At 34.8% G+C, this 22,981-nt stretch overlaps 1 protein-coding gene across 1 annotated transcript in view; it reads right to left on the reverse strand.

The window, feature by feature from the left end:
• The window catches only part of Frl (formin-like protein), a 516,064-nt gene that overhangs the window by 90,652 nt on the left and 402,431 nt on the right, over nucleotides 1-22,981 (reverse strand). The window contains 1 exon segment of the mRNA XM_090412395.1: nucleotides 16,515-16,595. Within this exon segment, the coding sequence (XP_090268521.1) occupies nucleotides 16,515-16,595 (81 nt within the window).

Here is a 22,981-nt window from a genome sequence, read left to right on the forward strand (position 1 = left end):
TTAAGACAACAAAAAGTTGTCATCACCTAACTGTATCAACATCAGCATTTAGAGCACTAATAGTAGATCTTGAAGTTTGGGATACTGGAACTACTGAAAGGTTTGTCACGTGAGTAGGAAGAATGGAGTGTATTATCATTAGCAAAACTACAGATAGAATTTGAAGTCAGTGAGAGAAAGTTATCTATGTATGAGGAAGAAGATAAGTGATATAACAGTACCCTGAAAGAGAACTGCACTGGTAGAAATCTGTAGAGAGAACACTATCATTACATGTAATGAACAGCCACAGAAAGATCTGGCTTTCTAATTACAAAGGATGGAAGACTGACATTGGATGGCAATTTGCTAACTGACCTCTCTATCATACCCCATCAAACATTTTGGAAACATCAAGTGCAACATCACAGGTGGGTGATGTAGACAAAGAGATCTGCTGTGGAATCCTGCCAGGAAGATTCTGTACTGATGGTCACTAAGCAGTGGAGCCAAATGATGAAAAAATTTCATAGATGATGTCCTTTATTATGTTTAACGGCACTGAGATGAAGGCAACAGATCAATAATCTGATGATAGACTTTTCTCTCTATTTTTTGGAAACAGGCTAAATGGTGGATTTGCTTCCACAGTGTGTTGTAGATGCCAGTTGAGCATAATGGAGTGGAGAAATAATGAAGGGCAGGTGTTAGTTCTGGTACACATCTCTTAGAGACAACTGAGGACTAAACTACTTTTTTTTTATTTTTTGATAATCTCTAATTTCATCTCTTTTCCTCCTATCTGCTAAGCCTTGCAGAGCACATTCTCTTAATATTGTCTTCATAATCAAGTTCTTCTGATGTTTTTCTTGAATCATGAAGTGTGCATTGCTCATGGCATGAATGGAGGCAATAAGCCTTGGTAGTCTATGCAAGAATTCAAAGAGAAGAATGATATCAGATGGCCAGCTTTAACCTTAGTTGCTACATTCTGTCATGTGAAAGATGGAGAACAGATGTTTTCAACAACCTTTACAAGAAACCAGAAGGCACTTTTGCTACCAGGTATGTTTCTGCAATTAGCTCTCCTGAAGTCAGATGGTGACAGGAAAATTAACAGATCTACATGCAGATGTAGATCTGTTAATGGTTGTATTGTGATTGTTGCAGTATAGGCTGAGAATGAAGCTGGAGTTTGCATCTCAAGCCTCTTGCAATATGCTAATTTTGTCTCAGGCTGCCTTTGCACACTTGTCAGAAATCTAAGACTCGGAATTTTCAAAAGCACATCCACTGCTCAGCAGTTGCATTGTAATCCACTTCTCCATTGTGAACAGCCATCCCAGTTGCATTCTTGCAACTCTCTGGCTTGCATTGTCTCTATAATTCCTCTTCTCCATGTAAGTCGAAGCCATCCTCTTTTCTGTCTTCCTGGTGATGATCAATTCATCACTCTTGGGCCATCTCGCCTCTGTGGCATCTATCGAAAACAATCATACTACTGTATAAGCATGTTCAACATGCTCATAATACTCCAAAGCAGGTCATCATATTTTCTTGCAAATTCAATCTTTCCATAATTGATTCATTCTGAACTCTTTCAAGGAGACATATAAACATACTTCATCATAAACCACCCATCTCCATAGCTCTTTTATGACTCTTCTGCTTCACAAACAAACTTGGTACATCCTTTTCTTCCATACATCAGAACACACACACACACTCTACTATCATTTGGAGTAACATGCTCTTGGATTACCCGTGGAATGTGCGACTCCACAGCATGCCATTCAAATGCTTAATAGGATTATGACCCAATCATCTACATCTTTCTTAGAATCATCTACACATTCTCAACCTATGAATAATATATCCCAAGGTCTGAAATGATCTACTGCTTTAACTTTACAGACTAGGTCTAAGTCTCTGCCTTCTCCATCAAATATTTTGTTTTTATAAAATTAACTTTTAGGAATTAAGTTTCCATGCTATAATCATCAATGCAGAATTTCAGAACCAATTTCTAAGATCCTCAAGAATTATTATCTATTGTCCATGTTTTTTTTTTTTTTTAACAATCAAACTGTCTTTCTTTGTTATCCTTCACCCAGGATAAACACTCTCCTCCATCCCTTCCAGGTGTTTACTAAGCACCTTATGATTTGCCATCTCTCTCTCTCACAGGAAAAGAGAGAGAGAGAGAGTCAAACAGGAAAGAAAGTTCTGTTGAAAAAAAAAAAAAAAGACTACAGGTGCACCAATCTCACATCATATATAATAACTGAGATACCTAATTTAGCAAAGCAGAGAGCTGACACTGAACACAAAATCTTTTGGTCTACAATTGCTTCAAGTTTGGGGATTTGTACAAAGAGTGTTGTCCCAATTTGAACAGTAATTGAGAGTCTTATTCTTATTAGTTTAAAGTGGATTTTTTTTTTTTTTTAAATCTTATCTCACAATGTGAGAAAAGATTTAAGTGTACTGAATTACAATGTTGCATAGCCTGAATTCATTTGAAATTCAGGCTATGCAACATTGTTGTTATTCTACCTAATTTGAAATGATTTGTTATATTTGGATTAAAACATCAGATTTAATGAAGCGTTAACTTTGTCTGTCTACATACACACATACAGTGAGTATTCTCTAATACATCAAGTGCCATTAAAACCTAATCTGAGCTGCCTCTTGCCAACATATGTCTCTATAATTTCATCTCTTTTCCTCCTATCTGCTAAGCCTTACAGAGCACATTCTCTTAATATTGTCTTCATAATCAACAATCTATAGTTCTGATACATTATTAGTCCCTCATTTCTGTAATTCTGTTTCTAGATCATCCAGCTACCCAGATATAGCCTGATCAGCATTTTCTACAGTGGTATCATCTCATTATCTTTGTTTATAACTTATACCTATCTTATTCTTAATTGTCACTGTCTTTTGCAAAATGGCAATGGTTTTCTGGATAATCTTTATAACTTTTGCAGTAATGTGTTCCCTGAACTTCAACTTCCTATACACCAACATCCCAAGATCCCTTATCTCCTCTATCTTCTAAAGTAAAGTTTCACCAATACTATACATCTTGTTTAATCTCCTCTGAGTGGCTGCTATCAGTCAATGATCTCAACCAGACTACTAACTGACTATCAGACCCCATCTTCCTCAACTGCAAAAGTAATCTGCTATGTAATATTCTATTTAACAATTTTGCAAAATCTAAAATAAAATCACTTTACAAAAATCGCCTCTGTCTGACTGATTATTATTCAACGATAAAATGTAACTAGATTACTAAAGAAAGGTTTTCTTTTTAGTAAAAGAATTCAGAGAGCAGCCAGTGTAGCTCAATGGAAGTGGTGTTTGCATTCCTCAGCACTAGATAGCCCGAAGAAAGAGCACTGTGAATTCAATTCTAGTTGCCGACTAGAGGAACTTTTTCTGAACCTTTTAAGGAATGGATACGAGTTTTTGGAAGAATGAAGTGAGTTTGAGAGAAGATTGGATTTGTATAAGGACAGCCTACACTTGAATGCATTTGGCATCAGGAGTCTTGAAAAATTATTAAATGATATAAGACCTAACACAGAGAGTCAGGGAAACTGAATTCTGATGGGAGGAATTGTGAGAATCTGTGTAAGAGTGACAATGTTATTGATAATGAGTGATGATGGGAATGGTTATTATTATGAAAATTATTATGAAGAGAGAACAATTCTGTGTTTGACTGGTTCGGACCTATCAAGCATGTGTAATGATGTTATACTGGGTTCTGTATATCATGGAATCAGTTATTGGATGGGCAGGATATCGACAGTATGCGAGAAGTGTTTTAAAAAATACTTAAACGGATTTCATATTAGAATGTGTTCCTCAAGTTCAAAGAATAAATAGAGTAGGAGTGAAATGGATGTGTATTCTAATTAAGCAAGCGATTCATACGAAAAAGATGAAGTGCAAGGAATATCGTATGTGGAATAATGTGAGTTACGATAATTATATACAGCAGGCCAGAAGAGTCACAAGTGTTGTACAGAAAGCCAAGTCCAAGTATGAAAAGAAATTGACTGTGCAAGTTAAAGATAACCCAAAAGATTTCCATCATTATGCTGCAAGTAAACGAAAGAATGAATTTGAAAGAATAACTCTACTGAATGCAGATGGTATGTGGGCGACTGATACAGAAGTCATTTTTTAACTAATGAGCAGCCATTTTGCTAAATATCAGCTGGTATATGCAACAATGAACTCACTGCTACCTCTTTGGCATATGAGGAAACTCATGTGGATGAGGATGAAGTACTAGAGCTGTTGCACAAACTGAATAAGAATTCTGCAATAGGAACTGATGGGATATCATCAGCACATATGCTAAAAGAGTGTTCAGCTAAACTGGATATTCCCTTGACCTTGACCTGGCAATATAATTTGAATCCCAGAACAGGAAAGATTCTGCAGGAGTGGGAAGAACGTATGGTAATCCCATTGCACAAGAGTGGTGCAAAGACCAATGTATCAACTATCGACCAGTCAGACCAATCTCAGGAGAAGTGGTGAAGATTTTGGAAAACTTGGTTATTCTCTGTCAATTGACAGAGAATAACCAAGTATTTTGCAATGTCAGTTACGATATGGGACAGTTAGGGTTTACTAAGGGAAGGGCAAGTTTTAACAACTTGCTCACATTCTATAATAATGTTACCACTGAGTCAGACATGGAGAATGGATACACAATGCTACTTTTGGATTTTGTTAAAGCTTTTGACAGAATACAGCATGGAATACTGTTGCAAAATTGAAGAATATTGGATTGGATTATAAACTACTGGCATGGATAAGAGAATGCCTGATTGATAGACATCAAAAATTGGTATATGGGGGTGTGAATCTGCAAGATTCAAGGTAACCAGTGGTGGGCCTCAAGGATCATTCTTTGGTCCATTGCTATTCAATCTGTACATTAATGACATTGGGAAGGATTTGACATGTGACATACGGTTATTTTGCTGATTATGCAAATATAGATAGGGTAATCTGGAATGTGGCTGATATGCAGTTCTTGCAGAATCATTTGAATAGTCTGGAATTGTGGGCATGTGAAAATGAGTGTCGTTTCAACGTTAATAAATGTAAAATCATGCACTTTGGTGTGATTAGATATCCAATGTTGTTTTATATTGGTGAGATTATGCTTGAAGAAACTGATGAGGCTAGGGATCCTGGAGTTTTAGTAGACTGGAAGTTGAAGTTCAAGGGTAGGGTCACAGCAAAAATCGTAAATACAACTCAGAGGTTAATTGCAATGCTGAAACAAACCTTGACATTGACATGTAAAGATAAGGAAGTCATTTTTCCTTTTTACAAGGCCTTGATGAGACCTCACTTGGACTACTGTGGGCAGATCTGGTCTCCTGGTTTCCATTGTGATTATGATACAGTAGAGAGAGTGTGCAAAGGAGAGTGTCAAAAATGATATCAGGACTGTGGAATACAGACTGAGAATTTGTAGGCTGCAGACACTAGCAAACAAGAGAAAGAGGGGCAATATTATTATTATTATTATTATTCAGGCCTCCATGGAGTCAAAAGACTCATCGTGGGAGGTCCTTCCTAAGAACATAAATTCTGTCAAGACTCATCGAGGGGAGGGCCCACCTAAGAAACACAAAGTCTATCATACCACTCCTTAAACTCATTGACCGTTCTTGCCCTCACCACTCCATCAGGCAATGCATTTCGTGGCTCAACCACCCTCCATGCAAAGAAACCACTCCTCACCCTCTTGCTCACAGTTTCCTTTCGTAACTTCCAGGGATGGCCTCTTGTCATCACTCCTTCCCGCTGTTCAACCAAGCGAAAGAACTCCCCAGTGTCAACCTTGTAACCACCTCTCAACAGTTTAAAAGCCTCAATCATATCACCTCTCCTTCTTCTATCCACCAAACTCTGCAGTCCACATTCCCTCAGCTGATCCTCATAACTATCATTGTACAGTCCTGAAACCATCTTTGTCATCCGTCTTTGTATCCTTTCCGCAGTTAATTTATCCCCTTCAAATCCTGGAGACCAAATCTGAGAACAATAGTCCAAGTGTGGTCTGATCAGAGACTTATACAACGGAATGATAACCCTCTTATCTCTGCAGGTCAGTGTCCTTCTCATAATTGCAGCAATCCTTCACCACCTTTGCAATATGTCCCCTAAACTTCAGGTTTCTATCAATCATCAACCCCAGATCTCTTGTCTCCCCTACTTCCTCCAGTATAACTCCTCCCATAGAGTATGCAGCATCCCATCGATGTTTCCCAAACCTCAAGACCTTACATTTAAAAGCATTAAACTGACACCCCCATTCATATGATTGAGACTTACAAACTTCTGAAAAGGTTATACAGAATTTCAGTAGATGGAATTTTTCATTTTATGGAGGGTGGGGAAGAGACGCAAGGGCATCCATGGAAGTTGAGAATGAATACTGTGAAGAATGGTGTTAGGGCTAGATTTCTCTTTCATAGAGTAGTATATGACTGGAATGGATTGCTGTTGGATATTGTGTGTGCAAATAGTGCGAATGAATTCAAGAACAGGTATGACAGCTGGTGCGAATAGTATGGCCTCCCTCAATGAGTTCCTGACTTCCTGGAGGTCTCTTTTAATGATGATAATAATAATAAAACTGTGCTGCTCTGCAAAGATTTATTTTCAGCACTTTCAATACTTAATGTACTAACTATAGTTTGCCACCATTGATTATGCAGTGGCACTAACTATTCTAGACTTCTTGAACAATCAAGTCATGGGCACTGTTAACACTTTATCGCATTTCCTGTATGTGTTGATATTTCAATCAGTTCCAGTCTTATTAACATTCAAGTTTATTTAAAATGTCACATGCTTCATATTCCTGAAATATCAGTCATTTATGAAGGAAGATGTATGGAGGATTTGCAATCCTAATCTCTGGGCTTACAGCACATGAATCAATGTATTGGCACCAGTCTTGATCAAATTTATATCTCTTCTTCCCTTATAGAGAGGATAATTCAGATAAAACATCTTGACATCAACATGTCAGATCATAATCCAGTTCCACTGCATGGAACAAGTAGAGATCAGTTCTGGACCATGGAGATTTCTACCAAATTTTACGTTTATCTCAACCCAATTCCAGATCCCCTGTTCAAACTGACATAATGCTACCTGGAACTGGGATATGTGGTTAAAATTCAAACAAGCTGTAAAACAGAATATACTTGAATGGGAAAAGGAACAGGCTTTCCTCAAAAGAAAAAGGTTGAAAGACTTGTATAAAGAAAGAAGCTGGTTTGCAGCAAACCAATGCAATGGTATAGAATGTGGCAACATCATTAGAAACATTAACATAGAGACAGAAACAAGTGGAAGAAAAAAATTTTAAATAAGAATACAGCAGCACTTAGAAGATAGCCCTTCAGCTGCATTCTTCAATAGACAATTCACTAAGTTCTGAACAGTAAGGACTATCAATCAAATTTGTGTTGATGATGAAGATATGTCCACCACTCAAGACATCCTTGACTCCTTTCAAAAAATACTATAAAAATCTGTTTGAAGACAATAGTACTGTGGGAAATGATAACTCTTGGAACATGAATGGCTTCCTGTTAATATACAAGATTGGCATGTTTGACAGACCTATTATATCTGAAGTGACCACAGCCTATAAAGAATGCCAGATGGTCTAAGGATAGAACTTTATCTTGAGGCCTGGGGGTTTTATTTTTCCCATTCTAGTTGTACTATTTAATTCTTTTCTATCATCAGGATACATACTAAGTGAATTTGTAGCAAGCTATATCATAATCATTCAAAACCTAATACTGACTATTAGATATTTTTCCACATTATCAATAACAGGTTAAAAGTAGGGATGAGATACATAATTAAATGCACATAGGTGTATGGAGTTCCAGACCGAGCAGTAAAATTTAATCTGTTTCTACTATGTAATCTACTCCACCTAGTTGATGTTACAGAGCAGCTAATGGCAGTGCTATTAGTAGACCATACCCAAGCATTGATAATGTCTGACATTCCTTTCTTCTACATCCTCCAGTAAATTGGTGTGGGTAAAAAGCTACTATCCATTATTAAAGGAGCCTATGCCAATTCAACTACCTGCCTTCTAGTTAATGGGCTCCTATCAGGCCAGGTCAAAATTTACAAAGAAGTCAAGCAAAGTTATTACTCTTTGCATTGGTTGTTGAACATTTCTTACAGGAAGTTAACACAATACACATGCTGTGCAAGGAATAACAGTTCCTTCAACTCCTACTCATCATCATTAAATTCCTGATATATACCCTCAGAGGGGTTTACAGGATAATTATGATGGTACTACATGAAAAATTTATGCCACTACTAATTTTCGATCAACAATTTTCCTCCAAATTAATCTGTTATCTGTCAAGAATCCAATATTATCAGACCTTATATTTTTGTTTTTAAGGCACATTTTACTGAATCAATCCATCTACATCTCAGTCTTCTTCTGGGTCTTTCACATGCCAACCTAACCAAGAACATCTGCTTTCCTAATCTTTCCTCTCTCAATCTGTATAAGTGACCATCCACCTGAGATTAGCTCTATTAACACATTCCTGAATGCTAACAATGGCAAGTTCTTTTCATATATTCTTTGAGGGATAATGATTCTGTATCTATCTTTTTTTAGTATTTTGGAAAAATTCAGCAAGATCAGTGGATTAACTGCTGATGCAGACAAGACAAAATTAAAGTTTTTGGAAAGTGGGAGCTTAGAGGGGTGCTTAAGGGTCAAAGCTGTATCACTGGAAGGAGACCTCTATGTAGCCTTCTGAGGAATGTGGAGAGCTAACCGGGACTTCTGACCTAATGTCCAATCCTCAGCTTATCGTAGTGCACCCTGTTAGCTATCTACCTGGATACTGAATGAATGAGGATGTGCTGGCAATTTGGGATTTAGCCAACCAAACTGTATTCTTACTGGCTTTAACCACAATGATGTAGTAGGCATTTTGAGGGATAGTGATTCCATATACATCTTTTTTTCTTGGTATTTTGGAAAAATTCAGCAGGATCAATGGATTAAATGCTAATGCAGACAAGACAAAATTAAAAGTTTTTGGAAAGTGGGATCTTGGAGGCATTCCTTTTGGACTAACCCCTAAGAGAGAACCCCTCATTATTGGAATTCCCTTATTAATACTGGGTAATATTGGACTTATCCAATATTACCACAGTTCAAGAACTTATATACAAGAACATTGAAACATTAAAAAGAATTTAAATTGTGCCACTTACTTTTTCTTCTAAAGCCATAGTATTTAAAACCATAATTTTTTCTGCTCATAATAATAAATATTAGACATTACAGAATCCGAAGAAAAGCAATTATACAATAAACCTGAAAATTTTTTGGTCCAGTCGATAAGAAGAAGTTAAAAAGGAATTTCTTCAACTATGAAAGAAGCATCGACACTAGTAGTGGCTTCCAGTCTTAAAATTCTGCTATTTAAGCAATACAAGCTTCAAAAATGCATAAAATGTTGCAGACCAATCACAAATGTGCAGACCTTCTGCAGTACCACCTGGGTATATTTCTCTATTTGGAATAAATGATTACAAAAGTCCAAAAGCTGAGATTATTCCTGAATACTACAATATTCTGTGCTTAACTCTAAGATTGCTACAATATTCTGGCATTGACGTCAAATTCTTTCCATTAATAAAAGTAACATTTGGTATAAAAAAATCTTGAACCTCTTTTGGCACAAACTTCCAACAGCTAGGTACTGACAACAACACCTTGTTTCATAACATACTGAAGTTCCAAGGATACCCTAACAGGAGGGATTTGCTTGGAAAATTGCATATGGTTGCCTTCCAGTCAATACCATCAAATGGAAGGTATCTTAACATTGGAGATTGAATCTGTGACATCTGTTATGAATGGAAACAGTAGAACATGCATTCTACAGCTGCTTTCTTGCCCTGTGCATTTGGAATAGAATGTTGGGCATTCTATTACAACAGAAGAGGTTCTTTTTTTTTTTGCAGTACCTGTCAGCAATGGAAAGAGAATTTTGATTTTGATAATTAATGAATTAAAATACCACTTATGGAAGGTTAGGAAAAAACATGGATTTAAAAACTAGCAACACAACATACAAATGCTTTACAATATTGTATTGCGAAAATTTTATTGTTAAGTCAGACAATTTTTGTATTTAGAAAGAAGCATTCTAGGAGATACCACTTAGTCACATTATGCAATATTCACCAGGGGGGAAGGGGATAAAATTCCATTTTTACACTGAGAGGTTTTTTTAAATGGTTCCATCTTCTCAGTTCAATGTGGTCTTATGGTCAATTGCAAGGATGACTAGAGAGCAATTCCAGGCAGAGAAGATCAACTCATGACAATTAAAACTTAGATAAGGGTAACTACCTGGGTGCCAGTCATCTCTGCACGTTAGTTTCAATTGGTCTTTTGGTTGTTCGTCTGCACGAGACTGGTGAAAAAGGAAAAATGATAGCCTTTGGCTACATGATGACAAAAGAGCTGAGGCCTTTTTCTCTCATACTATCCATCTGTCTTTTCTTTCTCCTAATACTATCAGGCTCTCTTGCACTCCTTTACTAACCATTCTAGGCCTATGGCAAACACTCCTTTACTTTTTCACCTCAGTAAAAGTCGAAACCAGTGTGAGTAGTGGCCCTTCCCATAATGCATAGCATTATACATGTCTGAAAAGTAATGTGAAGTCATTAGCCTCTATGTACAATTAGCCTAGTCATGAAGTATCTTCGCATGCAAACTTTGTTTGCTTACACTTGGTAAAGGATTAAACCAAGAATATAATTTCTTGGCATCTTTAATTTATAATTAAAAATTCACAATTCTGTTGATTTCTTTTGGGAAGGACAATCATTCCTATCACCATCTCTTTATTCTTGGTCCATCTAAAGTATCTTCTGCAGATTATCTGACCCTTTTACAATCATGATGCTATGTGCCATAGGGTTCCAAATCTTCTATGGGTGGGATTATAACAAGAAACAAATTTAAGAAAATTAAGCGTTTTATTAAATTTTTAAAATTATTCACTGTTTAGATAAACACTTAGCCATCCCATTTTCATAATTTGGCACTGCAGGCAGTTGTGTATTGTTATTATTATCCATGCATAAATATCGCAGTGACTTTTGATACTAATGAAGTCCTTAAGCAGATTTTCTCTCTGGAATATAAACAAAACTGAGCTTCTTTTGACATAAACATAACTCTACAGCTCACATAGCATCAAAAAACTAAAAACTCTTCCTCCCCCATTGAAGAATGCACAATACAGGAAGGGCTTAAACTCATTCATAGCAAACTGACACTGGAAATATGCAGTACACGTGGTTACCAACCAACAAAATCTAGCACAAGGACTTAAAATTTTATTGCAGCTGTTGAAAACAGGCCATTTTCCAAAGGCATCAAGTGTTATCCACATGAAAGTATATTCCATGCTCCACTGGAAGTTGGTCTGAGGAAGCTGTTCATTGTGTGTTTGCTATGATAGCATATGTATGCAATAAACAAGTTTAAACAGTTGGTGTTCCTCTTTGGAGATGAAAGTGCTATTTAAAAAAAAAAAAGAAAAAAAAGCAGTAATAACTATCTTAAATCTCTAAACTACTGTGACTAGTCATATCACACCAAACTAGAAAGTCAAGGTAAGGATAATGAAGAACAGAATACAATCCTGCAATAAAAGGAGGATCTTGTTGAGAAGCAAAGCCACTAAGGTTCCATTTAAAGCTCCACTGTAAAATATGTGAAAGATAATGCTCCTGATGTCAATCAAGCCCAGAGAAATCTGTACAGCTTATTAGCCACTTTAGCTTTTGAAATGATCAGGCTAGAGACTGTTGCTGTCTGTTTTATAGCCAAGGTCATAGGTATAGTCAAAATATATATGGTTTTATATGCCAAGGTCAAAGGTATGGATAAAAGGGTGGCTCATGGAAATCTCTGAACATTTAGATGAGAACTTATCTAAACAGAAACCAAGGACTTATGCTTCATGACACCTGGAAGTCATTAATTAGTGTATATATAACATTTGTGACCTCTCTCTCTCATGTCAGCTGTCAATACAGAGTTTACAGAATGTTATAGACATGCGACTAAACCTATCAATCCGGTATTTTTTTTTTTTTAATTTAGAGAAATAATGGCTGTTGGAAATGTTTTTTGTTTGTTTGTGTTAAATATATTCCTAAAGATGCTGTCAGCCATAAAGACAGTGAAATATGTTTGAGAAACATTTAACTTTAATGAATAAAAAAATTCTACAAATCAAACCTGGTTAATCATTCAAAGAACAAGCATATATCTTTCGAAAGCTGATAAAAGAAAGGCTGTAGCAGTCATGGATAAAGCCAATGAGAGAAAGATCATTCCTCCTCTATGAGACACATGTACATACTATTAATAATCTGATCAAAACTCAGATTCAATAACTGAATAAGCACCTTGATGAAGTTATAAGTTAGAAAATTAATACTGTAAAAAACTATGCACTCATTCTGGGAGGGCTACTCATTTATATGATCTTCCTAAAATGAATAAGAGTGGCTGCCCTGTGAGACTCATTGTGAACTGTATTAACTCTCCTACATATAGAATGACAAAATTTCTTAATTTATTAAGAACAAACATTGGACACAACTGGTTTCAAAAATTTTACACTATTACTCAAAAGGATTAATGATGTTCCCTTATTATTTAATGGGCTTAAGCTATTGCCATGGGAGATTATGCTTCACACACTCTTGTTTATATATATTTTTAAATCAGTTATATATATAAAAAAACATCATCAGAAACTATAGAGCAGTTCAGATTAGGCTAGTCTACTTTTCTCATGTGTCGGTCACATGAGAAATTACTTTCGCCATCGGACAAAAATTTCATGCAAATAAAATTTCCAAACATAAGTCTTCTGCTGTATTAATGTTTCTAAAATGTCTACTTATATTTCAAATCACTGAAATATTTCCCTACAATCTTCTAATATTCTAGTTAGCTTTGATATCATCTCTCTATTCACAAACATTCCCTTCTGACCAAGAATTTTGTTTGCTGTCTAAAAACTTTCTTCATGAAGTGATGAAGATATTTGAATTTGTTAAACAATTGGGTTACTTCAGATGGAAAAATGACATTTATGAATAGACTCAAAGCATTGCCACGTGGAGTCCTCTATCCTCTCTCTCTCTTGGATAATTACTATATAAACCAAATAGAGAATGCTCTGTTTTCTAACATTCATCATCAACCTTCCTTCTAGGTTCGTGATGCAGAAGATATATCTGCTATCTGGCTCCATTCTGAAAATAAACTATTTTCTTACAAATCAGTTTGTATCCAAAAATATTCCAATCACCGTGGAAAAGGAAAGGTGTGAGAGTTTACTCTTCTTCAGCATCTTGCTTCCACACACACAGCCTTTTATAGGTTACATGATAAAATTACATGGGACAAAATTACACGGGGACAAAATTACACAAAGAAAAATTACATATATAAGAAATTAAACAAAAAATTATTTTGTAATTTCGTAATTTAAAAAAAGAAAAAATTTACACATATTAGAAATTAAATGTAATTTTATTTTGTAATTTCGAAATTACAAAAAAAATTAAAAGGAAAAATAGGAAAATATTTACACAAGTAATTTCTAAATTACGAAAATTACACTAAGAAAAAAATTAAAAGGAAAAATAGGAAAATATTTACACAAGTAATTTCGAAATTACGAAAATCACACTAAGAAAAAAATACACAAATAAGAAATTACACATAAAATAAAATTTACCAAAAATTGTACAAAATTTATAACCAGCAAGGGGTAAATCACTAATCGACAATTGTTAATCACCATGAACTGCTCAAGAATTTCTAAGAATTGTTTGAGTGAAGGTATATAAGTAAATTTTTGTCTTACATTCTTCAGTTCTAGTTTAGTGACTCGTAATACAACTAGTATATAACGTACGAGTTAATAAATTTCGTGATTAATTTTTTAAATTAATTTTTAATTTACCCATGGCTGATTTTGAGTACGGCGTTAGTAATAAAGGTGGTCAAATTATAATTTACAAAGGATTTGAGTTTGTTCGTCACCATGAAACTGCTATCGGAACTATTCATTGGCGTTATGCAAAGTTTAGAACTTTGCATTGTCGATTGCTGCTCCATACCAGAGACAATGAGATTATCCGTGAGTCTTCAGAACACTGTCATGTTAATAGGACTTTTGAATCTGAAGCACATCAACTTGCAAATCAAATGAAAAGAAAAATATTGAATTCAGGCGCAATGGCTCATGCAATTATAGCTAACAATTTAGTGACTGTATCAGACGGATTAAAAATGTGCCTACCAAAGAAAAGCTTCATGACGAGGCGATTAAATAGATCCAAAGTTAAAACAATCGGAAACGTTCCATCAAATCCAGATAACAATAACTTTGAAATACTCTAAATGGATTATTCATGATTCCGGGGCAGAAGATCCAGAACGTATAATATTAATTGGCCACAAGACTCTTCTAGATCAACTTGTAGTTAACGATTTTTGGCTAGCAGATGGTACATTTAAAGTGGTTCCAGAAATATATTATCAGTTATACAGTATCCATGTCCAATATGATTCAGGCGGCATTTTTCCTTGTCTACTGGCTCTTCTACCAGGGCAAAAGGAAGAAATATACGTGAAGATGCTGAACATGTTACTGGAGAAAATTCCTCAAGCTCGACCAGAAAAATTTTGACTGATTTTGAAACAGCAGCAATGAATGCTTTCCGTGCCGTGCTTGAAAATATCGAAATTGGTGGCTGCTTTTTTCACTTATCACAATCTATTATACGCAAAGTAAATGAATGTGGACTAAAATCTCTATATGAATCCAATCAGTCATTTGCAGTACACATTAAAATGTTACAATCACTTGCATTTTTACCAGAAGAAGTGTTAGAAACATTTTTAGAAGTTGCTGATCTGTTCTCTAATTTAGACGAATATAATGAACAAATCGAGCAAGTTCTCCTTTACTTCGAACGTACATATATTCGAGGTCGACAGCTCAGGAACGGCACTTATAGACAACCTCTATTCAATATTTCTACTTGGAACCATAGACACTCTGCAGCCAAATGTATAGCCAGAACTACAAATTGTATCGAAGGATGGCACTATGGACTTCAGTCTCTCTTTCAGTGTTCCCATCCAACTGTTTGGAAATTTTTGGATAACATTGTTAAAGAATTATCTTTACAACATACAAACTATTTGCAGCATTTAACTAGTCAACGAAACCCAGGACGTCGTAGGTATATTTCGTTAAAACAACGTATTTCAAATATTGTACAAAATTATGACTCTAATAGACAATTGGAATTTTTACGTTGTATAGCTTATATGACAGTGTTTGTTTTTTATTATTTTTTAAAATAAAAGTAATTTTTGCAATATTAAGAAAGTTTATGTGTTTAATTTGACAACAAAATAGCAATAATATTTTAATCAAATTAAAGTCAACAGGTAGGTCTTATAAAGTATTACAAAATTAACGGAACATTTGTGTAATTTTTTCTTAGTGTATTTTTATCTATATGTAATTTCATCCTTGTGTAATTTCGTCCTCGTGTAATTTTGTCCTGACACGCCTTTTATAACCTTATGCACAAGTGGTTATCATAAAGACCTACAATAAATAGTGAAGTGGGGTCACATTTTTCTATCACAAGATTTCTAATTTTTGACAACCACAAAAGGCAAACTTTTCTCTCTGTTGCATTTTTATCAGATTTCTTCTGACCATTTTAGTATATTTTGGACAGACTGGTTAAAAAAATAATAAGTGAGTGTTAGTGCTACATTTGGTACCATAAATCGTATATACTTGGTCTAGAATAACACGGTATTGACACTGAACACAGATCTACTGGAATGATACCTACCTAATTTACAGAAGCAGTTTTAAACATGAACATCTATCAGAGAAAATTCAGAGACTTCATAGAATTAGTACCCCTAATCTAAATTGAAATAATTATTTGATACTATCCTTCTAATTTGCAGTATTTGCTTTTATTGGTTAACCTGCTGTTTTTTTTTCATATTTATTGTATTTATTTCATAATCTATCTCATTTCAATTGCTTATTTATTCTTCACTGTGTGTAACATTTCTCATACTCTATTAACATGTCGGAAGTTACACTAAAACCATGGCTTTCAAGTTATAAAGGGGTTTCTTGCACCCTAGATGGTATTTATTTCAACACTAGTTTTTAACAAAGGACAAATGTAGCATTGTTCTCAGTTGCACTATGCATGTATGTTTTGTGACATAATAATAAAGCAAAACCATTTTCCCGAGCTGTATTCTTAATGTTCTTTTTTCTGGTTTATAATGATTAAATAAACAAATATGAAGTTTTACTTACCATATCTAAGCTCTGCAATTTAAAGCCATAAGCTGGACCACGTTTTGAACTGTTCATATAATTGCCAAATGCTAAAATGACCTAAAATTATTGAAATAAATAAGTTCATCTTTAAAATATTTTTTACCTTTCAAAATGTTTTACATAAATAACAGATAGAACTAAAAATAATTTTTAATTCAGATGAAGATGGAAGAAAAGTTAAAGATAATACTACTAGTAAATAATGAATTTCTTCTCTACTTAAAATTCATTTTATTAAGCATATTTTTTAAGGACAAATTCAGAAATTGCCTTGTAATTTTTTCTTTCAATAATATGCAATTTAATTTTTTTAGGTTATATATATATCATTGTACAATATTTTATAGCCACCATAACATTTTTATGTTTGAGAATGATTATAATGTTTAAAGCATTTAAATGATAGCTTGGATGGCAGAGTGAATAGCCTTCACCAATAGGACATAGGTTTGAATCTCACTGCAGGCATGGATGTTTATGAATCTTTAGGTGGTAAATGAATTATTTCACTTCCTGGTATGCAATTACCACCATACTTATTAGAGGCTTGAAGTGTCATGAAAAAAAGTTCCATATTTATTCTTGAGAGCAGGATGTCCAGAATAACTCTCCCAAGATAATTAAGTATGATAACTTTAAAATCTTTTATGGGCAGAATTCACATTAACCCATTAAAAAAAAAAATTATAAAATTTACATTCTTGATAGATTCCACCAAAGAAAACAAAGCTAGATAACAATCAGCTAAGAGACAGATGGGGAATAATTGATCTGCCTTGGTTTCAGTAACTGTAGTAAGACGACTGATATGACATAAAAGCCAAGTATAACAAATATAGAAAACAGCATACAGAAATACTTTTTTTTTTTTTTTAAATCTATCAGAGAAAGGTCAAAATATACCTCTCAATTACAAAAGAAAAATATCACTATTCATATACATTTCTACCAATAATTGTCCAGACATTTTAGGAATTTACAACTGATACTAGCAGGTGAAACCTAATATCAGGTATGTCCACCTTTGATTTGGCTTTGATCACCTCCTGCACCCTTTGAGGGAGGTTTTCCACGAATGTGAGGCAGACATCAGTTGGAATTCGTTTCCATCCCTCCATTAAAGCAGCACTAAGTTCAGTGACAGATCATGGATGTGCTGTTCTTGACCTCAATCGCTGCTCCAATTCATCCCACAGGTGTTCAATGAGGGGGGGGGGATTGAGGTCAGGACTCTGAGCGGGCAGGGCAGTCGTTTAACACCTATCTCTTCATACCATTCCATAACAGCTGCAGCTTTGTGGCATAAGACATTGCCATCTTGATAGTAACATGGTCCATTCCATAAAAACTCCACAGTGTTGGCAGTACCTGATAATCAGAATATCAAGGTACTGAGCAGACTTCATAGAACCATAGACAATGACCAGTCCCACTCCAAACCAGCTGAATGCACCCCACACCATTACTCCTCCACCACCAAACTTTACTGTGGATACAACACACTGTGGTTCCCAGCATTCACCAGGCTGTAATCTGATGTTAAAAGGTCAGCATACCCTACCTTAAAGAAACATCTGAACAAAATAGTAAGGACCCTGACCCTTCACAGATATAATTTGTACACCACCTTCAAACCAGCCTGAAATGGTGTTTGTCAAATACCCTGTTCTTGTTATCTTTGCTACTTCTCATGCCATCAACACTAGACTGAGTTCACTGAAACTGTATCAAGATGCTACACTATAATAAGTTCAAATATGATTGAATTTTTTTCAAACTGTGTGAAGTCCAATGCCACCATCCTAATTTTAATCAGACACACTGTATGCCTATTTCTCAGTTTTGGAAAGTGATTGTTATTTTTTTGTATATTTTTTAAATTAATTAATTATACATCTATTCCCGCATCTCTAAACTCTAATAGTGTTAACTCCTGGACAGCTGTGACATAGAAACATGACATCATATGCATGCTGTATGACTTGTTTTCTTGTATTCATAATTTATTAACAGTGTTTTTCTGTCTTCTGAAAGAAGCTCATGGCATACTGAGCAAAATATATAGGATTAATAAATTGTATTTATTATTCCTATATAGTCAGTTAGTTTTCTCTTACATGTGTGAATATAACACATGTAAGAGAACTAATTGATCAGGAATACCTATCAATACGTGACAGAGAAAAACTATCAAAAACTTGGAATGCAGAAAAGCAGATGTTATCTGATTAAAAATGTTCAAATATGAAGGTATAATTTATTTATTTTTTCAAAAAAAAAAAAAAAAAACCCAGCTGTGCTTCATATTTCAGGAAGCCTGGTGATAAGGTTGAATTCTAGATGACAGGAGTAGAGAACTTGCACTATCTATCTGCATAAATGGAAATCAAGCTGAACATGGGAATTTCAGAAGAATTCCCCTATATGAGTGTTCCAAGGTAAGATTTATGCAAGCATGATTGAGAAGAAGCTAAGAAAAATTGTAGCATGAAAATTTGGAGAAGAATAAGCTGTATTCTTCAGGGTAGAATTTTTCTCCAGGGGCTTGCAATTGCAAGTGCAGGCTTGGCACACCCAGGGTACATGAGCAAAGTATGGCCTCCTTCACTCTTTTAGCCATACTTCTTTCCTGTCTTTTGTTCTTCCTCTTGATCCCTTTTTCATCTCCTCTATTAACATCTACAGAATACTATAGGGGGAGGGGCTCTTCCACTCTCCCCTGAGGCTATTAGAGTAATTGAGGGCTAAGGGGAATTTCATTTTCCTTTAATAATCACTAACCAAGGCAAGCTTGATGATCTTAAGGTGGCAACCCCACCATCAAGCTAGACTGCAGGAGGCCAGTAACCCTCTCAGCTGAACTGAAACTCGCTAAAAAGACTCAAGACAATTCAAAAAGGATGGATCCTATCAGAAATGACCACCCATGTCGGAGAATAGACATGATTCGGACACAGACACAAAAATGGACAAAGAAGATATCTAATATTTGGAAGCAATATGGAATTTTAGAAGTATACACCATAAAATACAAGAACTAGACCAAACCTTGGAAAAACAAAAAAAAAATGATAGCACCATTACCAAATCAAAGAAAAAAACAAAAAGGAACAGATGAAAGAGGAAAGATTTATGTTCATATATAAATCTTTAAGAAATATTATTATCATTATTTATTATTATTATTTGTCACCTCCAGGGAGTCCAAAGACTCATTGAGGGAGGGCATTCCACCATTCACCAACTGGCCGCAACCACACCAACGCCATCTACTGACAAATTTTCACACAGCATTTAATTCTGCATGGACTTTTTGTAAGTATAATTATTAAAAAATAATTATATAAAATCTTATATAAAGGATTCGTGACAGGAAAAAGTACAATTAATGCAATATATGAAATAAAAACTTATTGAAAGATCAACATAAATAAATAATAACATATCTATGCTTTGTAGACTTTCGAAAGCATTTGACACAGTAAACCATGAAAAGTTAATAGAAATATTAAAACACATTCAAACTGATACAAAAGACCTCAGAATAATAATAGAATTATACTGGAATCAGAAGACAAATTTTAAATGAATTAATAATTAAACAATTGATATCAAAAGAGGAGTGAGATAAGGGAATGATATATATACAGTGAAATGATAATGAAAGAATTTGAAGAAACTGAAATGGGAATAAAAATAAATGGCAATTATAATTAACAATATTAGATTTGTTGATGATTTTGCCTGCATAACAAAATCAAAAACAGAGTTACAAAATATGGTTGCAATACTAATTTTAAAAAAAAAAAAGTAACAAAACAAATTTAAGAGTATTAACAGGATTCATTTAAAATGTAAAGGCTTATAATTATTTAGATATAATGATTACAGAAGATGGAACAACAGTTATGGAAAGGAAATAAAATCAAGAATAGCTAAGGCAAAAGAAGCATTTTGGATTAATAAATTACTAATGACCTCTGGAATAAACAAACAAACTAAATAAGAATAATAAAATCCTATGTATGGTCCACATTGAATTATAGATGTGAGACATGGACGTATACACAATCCATAATTAGGAAATTGCAGGTGTTGGAGATGTGGAATTTGAGGTATGGAAGTTAATTCTGTCTTACTCAAAACAAAAACCATTCATTTGTTCAAGAAATATCAGCCATTTCCTTCTTTCCTCCCTTGCCCCCACACACACAGCACTGATGTGTTATAGGTCTTTCAAGTGGGTCTGATATAAAAAGAAATAATTTAAAAAAAAATCTAATATTATGTGAAGTGCTGTGTGCCTGTACCTCAGCATATTATGGATGGCTAGATGATCTCTTAGAACCTTCCTTCATAAGAAATACATTTGCAGCCCTGATATGGCAAGTCAGGATTGGTATACTATGCTTTAGTATTCAATTACACAGGATTAACTACCCAACCAGCCAGGACATATATATATACACGTCCAAGTTACTATGCATATGAAGTGCATATTAAAAATTGTAATATCATTGATATTGCATTGAAATATGTGATGAATACGAAGTGTAGAGGAGTGGTGTATTTTATCCATAGTGATGGCAATGTGGTTAAATGGAAGAATACTAAAGTGCTATATAGAAGTCATTACACAAAGAGAGACTTATCTGGGATCAACAGCAGCATCCTCAATCATTATGGGTGTATTAGTTTACCAAAAATCTGCAAGGCAGTCATTTTCAAGTAATTTCCAACTTAATACCAGTAAACTTTTTTTTTTTATCCAACATCAAAAGGTTCCAAATTAGGATATTTCTTACGTATGTTCAGTTTTGTATTGTTTCCCTTGATAACTGATTGTTAATTCTTATATACTGTGGCAAACTGTGTTCTTAGGATGATGGATCAAAATCTGTTGAAATATTAGCAGCTGAATAAGTAAATTAGTAAATTTCTTATTTATTTTGTTCATGGACTGCATTTCTCCCAGCCTAGAAAAACTAGAAACCTGACTAACAAAAATAAACAACCTTAATCAGTCTAAATTACAGCTTATCTAGATACATCATCCAACTTTGGCTTAACAGCAACCATTTTATCTCATACTAGAGACGGAGCAAGTGATAAATAGAACCAAAACAGTCCTCATGAAAGACCTGACAAAGTGCAAGATGGCAGGACACATTAAGAGGATCAGCAGGGAAACATCTCTGCAAATACTGGAGGAAAACTTACAGGGAAAAGATCACCTGGTAAACCAAGAATTTCTTGGGTTGTTGATGTAAAGAAATGGATGGGTAACAAGGGCTATTACAATATCAAAAGAATGGCAGAGGAATGGACACTCTGGCACATCACAATTGCTAACCTTAAAATGGGAGAAGCTACTTAGAAGAAGATAATTCTCATAATCAGCTATATTACAACTACTGGAATGATAGAATCACAGAGACAAGATTAACGATTTATAGAGGATATCTGACAATAATAGGCACTTATGCCCCAGAAGAGAAAAAAGAAGAAGAAACAGGTTATTTTTTTCATCCAAAACTACAAAAGATTATAGATCAAATAAACCTCTCTAATTATATTATAATAATAGGTGACCTAAATGCAAGAATTGGTAGTACCTCACAAACCCAAAATAGGACCGATATGTGAACCAACATATAATAATAGTGGGAAGAGATTATGAGCATTCACCCTATACAACAATTATGGAATTCTGAATACCTACTTTAAATATATTCACAGATTTACCTGGCAAGAAATACAAAAAGCATTATAGATTACATAATAGTCAATATGAAATTATCAAATTGTTGGAAGTTTTTTTCCCACTTGGTTAGACCTATAATAAATTTAGTTTAATCCTTTATCCAAGTGTGAGCAAACAAAGTTTGCGCCTGAAGTATCTTCAGGATTGAAGAAACTCGTGGTAAAGGTGGACCAAGCTCTCATTACTACTTGCCTTAGTATCTCCCATAATGCAAAGCACATCTCCTTGCGGACATGTATAATGCTATGCATCAAGGGAAGGGCCACTACCCAGACCGGTTTCGATCTTTATTGAGGTCTCTTCAGTGGGAGCCAGACCCAGAGGCGGTGATACTAAGGCGGAAGCAATGGAGAAGTCATATTTATCCATACGAGTTGCCAAAAGGTGTCTCACCTTATTATTAAATTACTCTGGATTTAGAGAAAGATGTTGGAAGTTTTTTCCCACTTGGTTAGACCTATAATAAATTTAGTTTAATCATTTATCCAGACTCAGAGGTGGTGATACTAGGGTCTGGCTCCTGCTGACGAGACCTCAATAAAGGTTGAAACCGGTGGGTAGTGGCCCTTCCTTTGATGCATAGATTATACATGTCTGCAATGATATGTGTTTTGCATTATGGAAGATACTAAGACAAGTAGTGCTGAGAGCTTGGTCGCCCTTTACCATGAGTTGCCTC

Source organism: Typopeltis vanoorti, chromosome 22, assembly GCF_054136105.1.
Source record: "Typopeltis vanoorti isolate ZY-2024b chromosome 22, IOZ_Tvanoo_1.0, whole genome shotgun sequence".
NCBI classification, from domain to species: Eukaryota; Metazoa; Arthropoda; class Arachnida; order Uropygi; family Thelyphonidae; genus Typopeltis; species Typopeltis vanoorti.